This window comes from Rattus norvegicus, chromosome 3 (genome assembly GCF_036323735.1).
Source record: "Rattus norvegicus strain BN/NHsdMcwi chromosome 3, GRCr8, whole genome shotgun sequence".
In the NCBI taxonomy this organism is placed as follows: domain Eukaryota; kingdom Metazoa; phylum Chordata; class Mammalia; order Rodentia; family Muridae; genus Rattus; species Rattus norvegicus.
The window spans coordinates 30,600,234-30,606,532 of NC_086021.1; the positions used below are offsets into that span (position 1 = coordinate 30,600,234).

The 6,299-nt window shown below is 41.5% G+C and overlaps 1 protein-coding gene across 3 annotated transcripts in view; it reads right to left on the reverse strand.

Moving 5' to 3' along the window:
• Window positions 1-4,525, reverse strand: part of Abo (ABO, alpha 1-3-N-acetylgalactosaminyltransferase and alpha 1-3-galactosyltransferase) — a 44,587-nt gene extending 40,062 nt beyond the window's left edge. Inside the window, exon 1 of one of the 3 annotated variants that reach the window (XM_063282943.1) lies at window positions 4,445-4,525. In XM_063282943.1, the coding sequence (XP_063139013.1) occupies window positions 4,445-4,451 (7 nt within the window). In that variant the 5' untranslated portion in view covers window positions 4,452-4,525. The remainder of the gene's footprint in view (window positions 1-4,444) is intronic. The other 2 variants (XM_063282945.1, XM_063282946.1) reach the window with 2 other exon arrangements.
• Between the last annotated feature and the right edge of the window lie 1,774 nt (window positions 4,526-6,299).

Consider the following 6,299-nt stretch of genomic DNA (forward strand, 5'->3'; position numbering starts at 1 on the left):
ATGTAGAGTTCTCTTTGCCTGGTTTGTTGGTTAGTTTTTGGGTTTGAGGGCCCAGTTAGTACTCTGTATAAAATAAATACCTCAAACAGCAAAGAGACCCCCACTTCCTTGTGAGAACTGGCATTACCTCCTTGTGATATTAGTGGTCAACAGGCTTTAGAATCACCTAGGAGGCGAGCCTCAGGCAAAACTATAGGCATTTCTTGATGAACTTAGCTTAACCCTGTTTGTAAGGGTTAATTCTGATTGGTATACTTCAGACAGGAAAAACAACTCCATTTTTGTTTGTTTTTTGAGACAGGCTCTCTTTATTTTGGCCTGGCTGTCCTGAGCTTGCTATGTAGACCAGGATGGCCTGAAACTCACAGAGATCCACCGGTCTCTGTGTCCCCAGTGCTGGGATTAAAGGCATGTGATACCACGCCCTGAATAGGAAGAACCACACTAAAGCAGAGCAATCGGATTGGGTCCTAGATTGCATAAAAAGGAGGAAGCTTTTATGGTCAGGAGCATCCATTTTCTGTGCTTCCGAATGCCATGTGACCACGTGACCTAAAGTTCCCACATCCAGGACTTCTCCATCTATAGACTGCACACATCAACCATGAGCCAAAATGAACCAGTTTTTTTTCTTTTAGTTGCTTTTACCAGGAATGTTATCATAGCAACAGCAAAATAAATTAAAACATCCCTCGATCCAGTACACAACATGCACCATGTCCATCACATGACAATAGAGTCTCAGGAACGAACACTATTTTAGCCACAGTCCTTTTGAGAAAAGGCACCAAAACTGAGTAGCAGTGGCACACACCTTTAATCTCAACGCTTAAGAGGCAGAGGCAAGTGGAGCTCTGAAGTGGAAATGTTTTGCTTCTTTGGAAAGTCAGTTATGTCAAAGGATGTTTTGCTGGGACACATAAGTGAAAGGTTGTCTTTCTAAAGTAGACATGTAAAAGAATGTTTTCCTGAAGCAGACACAAGTAAAAAAGACGTTTTGATATAGCAAACACATAAAAGGTCCCATGAAAGGACCCATGATGGAGTATAAACATGACCCCCACAAGACAGTGGGAGAGGAGCACTGAGCATAGGCTTGGTTTGCTCTGTCTCATTATTCTTCACTAACATCATGCATGTATTGGTTCACCTTACATAGTGTTGCTGATCTCAACTTCTGGTAATGCTGTAATTAAAAGAAACTCACCCAAGAACCGTGTGTGAGGTTCCTGGCCAGCAAGTTGCTTCCACAGACTCACCTTCAACCAGTTGGCTAGCCTGATGGCTTCTTCAGGATTGAACTACAGCTGCCGGTTCATGCCTGGTGTCTGCCTGCTGCAAGGACTCGACTGTAGCCCCTGGTCTGTGTGTGGTGTCTGCCTGCCTAGAGGACAGGTCTGCAGCTGCTGAGTCGTATTTGCTGTTTGCTGTAGGACTGAACTGCTGCCACAGATAATTAAGCTTGACCCCAAAGGGACCCCCAGGTCCACTCCCCCTTATCCTAGTAACCTTTCTCTTCTACTACCTCTGCTGGGTAGTAGGCTAGAGGAGAAGTTGAACCCATATTAAAAGTAAGTTGCAAAAAATGTATGCTTACAGAGCTCTGTGTGTTTAAGGTCAGTGTAATCTACAGAGAGAGTTCCACGATAGCATAACAGAGAAACTAGGTCATGAAAAGGCAAAAAAAAGGAAAAAAGATAAAAGAAAAGGGTTCGAGAGATAGGATCGTACAGATATAGCACATGAGCAAAGTCAAGTGGAGCTACAGCAAATGGTCGGAGGCACACAATTACCAGGGCAGAAAGGGGTGGGAGACTGTGCAACATGGTACAGATGTATACACTAGAGGGTATTTGTGCCGCCGAGGACCAGCCTCTCAGCTGAAGGCAGGGTCTGGAGAAGGGTGGATGCAAGAGGGGCAAAGGGAAGGAAGGATCAGATGGGAGACATCATTCACTTCATGAGAGACAGGGGTGACTTCTCCTACTTGACAACTCTTGTCTCAGAATTTATTTACAGATAAAAGCATTTCCTCAGAAATTTTATGCATTGATTACACAGCTTTTCAAAATACATTTTCTTCCAAAGTCTTCCTTGATTGCATAAGAATATTGAAAGAGGAATGAAGCGTTACAGAAATGCTAGACAGGCTGACTCTATTTGAATTTGATTTCGTTTCAGATTTACATAAGATTAATAGATCAGAAGTTATTTCCTATTACCTGTTATATCAAACTTGACTTTCTATAGAAATTCAACCTTTAACCTTACTTAATTCTTCCTTCCCTTCCTCTATATTTCTTTGATATTTGGCATAAAACCGCCGTTCTTTATCCTTGATTCTTAAAATATTGTTCATCCCCTTTTGTTAAGCAAGGGAGGTCTGGCAGTAAAGTTCTGGTCTGATCAGGAAGGCAGACAGTTCACTGAGCCAGGATGCCTTCCTCTGTGTCTCTCTCTTGAACCCTTGTTTCAGTATGACACCTATCTTTATTACAATTCTGTAAAGAACAGAAGAACACCAGGATTCCTAAAACTGCTTCCTTTTGCCTCAGGAACACACCAAGGCTTGTCATAAACCTGCATGATCAAAATCTCTTCCTAGTCATATAAGTTCCTTGTTTCTAAAGTTGAACATTGAAAACCTAGCAATTCAACTACAGCTTGTGAGTTTCTAAAATTTCCCTAAGTTTTACTTCTTTAATGACTCTTCTCATGTCCTCTTTTCCATGCCCACTAACCACACTCATCAGTGGTTTGAATATTTGTTTCAGAATAAGTTCTTAGGAAAGACTCGATTTCCTACATAACTGTTTTTCCCAGGGAACTTTCATTAATTCCATTCTTGTTTACACTAGCCTTTTGCTGTCCCAGTTCTAGCTTTGGGAGAGAGGCCTTTAACAGTGAAAAGCGTGAGTGTAGCAAGAGGTGTGCAGCGATTACCCATCAAGGGCGGGGAAGGGTCAGTCCAGATTGTGCAAGCACAGGAACTTAGTCCAACAGCGCCTTCAGGATGCTTGGCACAGTCAAATTCCTAACTGTTAAGGAACAGAGAGGTCTGTGGCCTCAACTCAAGTTTGGAAAAAGAATGAGTTTGTAGTTCATAAGCAAAGCAACTTCTTTTGTTAAAAGTGAGTGATAGAATCCAAACCCAGCAGCAAGCAAGATGGTCTCTGAGGTGGTTTGAATGAGAATGGCCCCATAGTCTCATATGGTGGAATACTTGGTTTCCCAGATGGAGGAACTATTTGGGGAAGATTACAAGGTGTGTCTTTTTGGAGGTGTGTCACTGGAGAAGGGCTGTGAGGTTTCAAATGCCCATGTCATTCTCAGTCGTCCTCTTTCTCTGCCACCTGCTTTTGGATCAAATGTGAGTTCTCAGTACTGCCCCAACACCATGCCTGTCCACCTGCCCACCTGCCCTCCTGCCTGCCTGCTGCTATGGTGAACATTTTAATGGTCATGGAGTTTCTGACATTCCTCTCTAAATTGCCTTGGACATACTGTTTTGCCGTGGCAATAGAAAAGTAACTAAGACAGCTTCTGTCTCTTATCCTGAGTGCAGGTGATGACTGTGTCTCGTCCCGCTGGTGAGAGAACGACTTGGTAATCTGACAAGTCTGGCTAAGAGGTGAGAGGGGCATGGGGCAGTTAAGTCAATGTGGCCCTCTGTTGAGTCAAATACCTTTGATAGAAAAAAACATTTCTCATACAAGGACAGGGAGTTTATGCCTTATCACAAATGAAGAAAAACCAGAAATAAGGCAGAAACACAAAAGATGTCATTGGAATCTCACTCCAGCCTCCTCTTGGTTCCCCATATTGCAATTTCCACTGAAATGACTCAAGGCACATAGCACATTGTGACAGACAGTCCGGTGCAGAGGAAAGAAAAGTTCACACACATTGGGCGAAATGGACAAAGGACAAAGGGACCATTGTGCTAGTCTACATTTTGGGCAGATTTACATTATCTAAAGTCTTTAGAACAAACAGCTTTCCGCATGGGACTCCATGCTACCCAGACAGCTGTCAATCCTGTTGGATTTCACTCTTGCAAGAGAGGTAATCTGTTCTTCACCACAACACTTCCTGCTATACAGGAATCTTATAATGTTTAGATTTCCAGAAATCAGGCTTTTAATAGTTATCTCTAATGGCTTTCCAGGAAGTCCTGGATGTTTTGTCTCTGCCCAAGACCAGTGATATGATTCAGGACTCATTCCTAAGAACAGTAATTACAGTCCTGCACTTCTGGGATAAACCTGCTTTCTCATACCACCCAGATCCCTAGTAAGCTGGATCTACCACGTCAATCATTCTTTTTTTAGATCCAACTGATAAGATATAACTGCCTACTTAAACATACAAAGCCCTGTACCATCCATCCCTTAGGAACATTGATAACAACCTGTAAATACACAGAACAGAATCTTAACGTCACCTGCCATATTGTCCTGCCACGGCTTCTCTGCCTCTCCTCCTCCTGTCTCTCCTCTCTCCTAATCTCCTCCTCTTCCTTCAAACTTCTCTCCCGCCCATCCTTCCTGTCTTGGCAGAGCTCATCAGTCAACTATTCTGCATAATTTGTCCTTTTCTGGACAGTATTAGTCTGCAGATGAAACGGGCAGTTTTGTCCAGTGGGTGCCTAGCCACAAAGTATTGCCTCATCTGGAGGTAGAGATGTTAAAATTCTTCGTTAAATCCACCAAAGGGGAACTGTTAGCAGATATGTCTCAACAAAAGATAAATAACTTTAAATCCCAAATTTTGTGGATTTCTGACATTTTTTGAAAACCATCTATCTATATAAGACTATCTGGATTGTTGTCTTTATATCTTAATAATATCTTGAAAGTTCTCTCACAAAGTCAGTAATATGTTTGCTATTTGGCCCTTAACTCACATGGGTAATCAACTCAGAAGTTTGTAATGACATCAATAGAGGGACTGGCTCTAAACCTTGTACTTTTAAACTTTTAACAAATAAATTCTACATCAAAGCAAAGATATGATTTTAGCTTAGTTACCAAATGAGATTATGACTGTACAATTCAATCTAACTAATTCCTCCCTGTTAAATTACAACCAATTTTAAATTCCTCATAAAAACAACTTTAGAATAACCACTTTCAGCCCCTCAAAGTCCAGGGAATTGGGACAATGACTCTTCCATAACTTCTCCAAGCTGTACATGGGCGTTGAGATATCCTTGGGGGTAGGGGTAGGAAGAATGAAGCAAATGCTGTAGCAGGATGTGTCCTGACTGGACCCAGCTGAAAGTCCTTGAGACCAGGAATCCAAGTAGGCACACTATGTAAAATACAACTCTCAAGACAAAAGTTTAGAATCCAGATATCTTTTTGCTTGATTCTCCTGAATCTAGTTTTTCAGGCGGTCTACCTCTATCAAATCTGATCAGTACGACTCTGTGAGCTTTCCAGAGCCTAATCACACTTTTTAAAAATACAAAGACAAAATCTTTCTCCCAAAATACTGTGTTCCTGGGGTTGGGGATTTAGCTCAGTGGTAGAGCGCTTGCCTAAGAAGCGCAAGGCCCTGGGTTCGGTCCCCAGCTCCGAAAAAAAGAACCAAAAAAAAATACTGTGTTCCTTAGTCTGTAACCAGAAAAGCTTGTATCTTGCACTCTCTCCCAGAGTAATAATATAACCATAAAACTCAAAGTCACACCCATTATGAAGATTAAACAAGTTTTTTAAAAAAGAAAGCAAGCTAAACAATGAGCCTGACAGGCTTTTGTACTCTATGATAGCAGGAAATGAACCCAAAATTCTCCCGTGGAGCCCATGTTAAGAGAATTCGAGCTTCCTGTTGTGGTAATTATCAAAAGTAACCACAAACCCTCGCTAGCCAGCATCAATGAGCCATATGGCCTTTAGCGGGGTAATTCATAAAACAAACCAAATACCTTCTATCAATTCCAATATCAATAAGCAACATATCAAACCAGGACTTTAGCCCAAAATATCTCAATCTGTTAAGCTCTCTATCTGGAGTCACAGATTTTTATTTAACCTCAATAACTTCTACAATATATGCCTGCATTCACTCTCCCTGGTGTTACCAACACTCAATCACAACTCTCTACTTGGAGGTAGTGACTAATTTTTCCCTATCTAAGTTCTGAACCGTGGATAAAAATCCCCACCTGATTCTTTACTCTCTTCTTTCGAAAAACAAACTCAATCACCTTTTAATAATACTTGTAATTAAGAAGTAGCTTGTCTAACTAGAATTTCAACCCCAAATTCCCGTAGAGCCTACGTTAAAAAGAATAT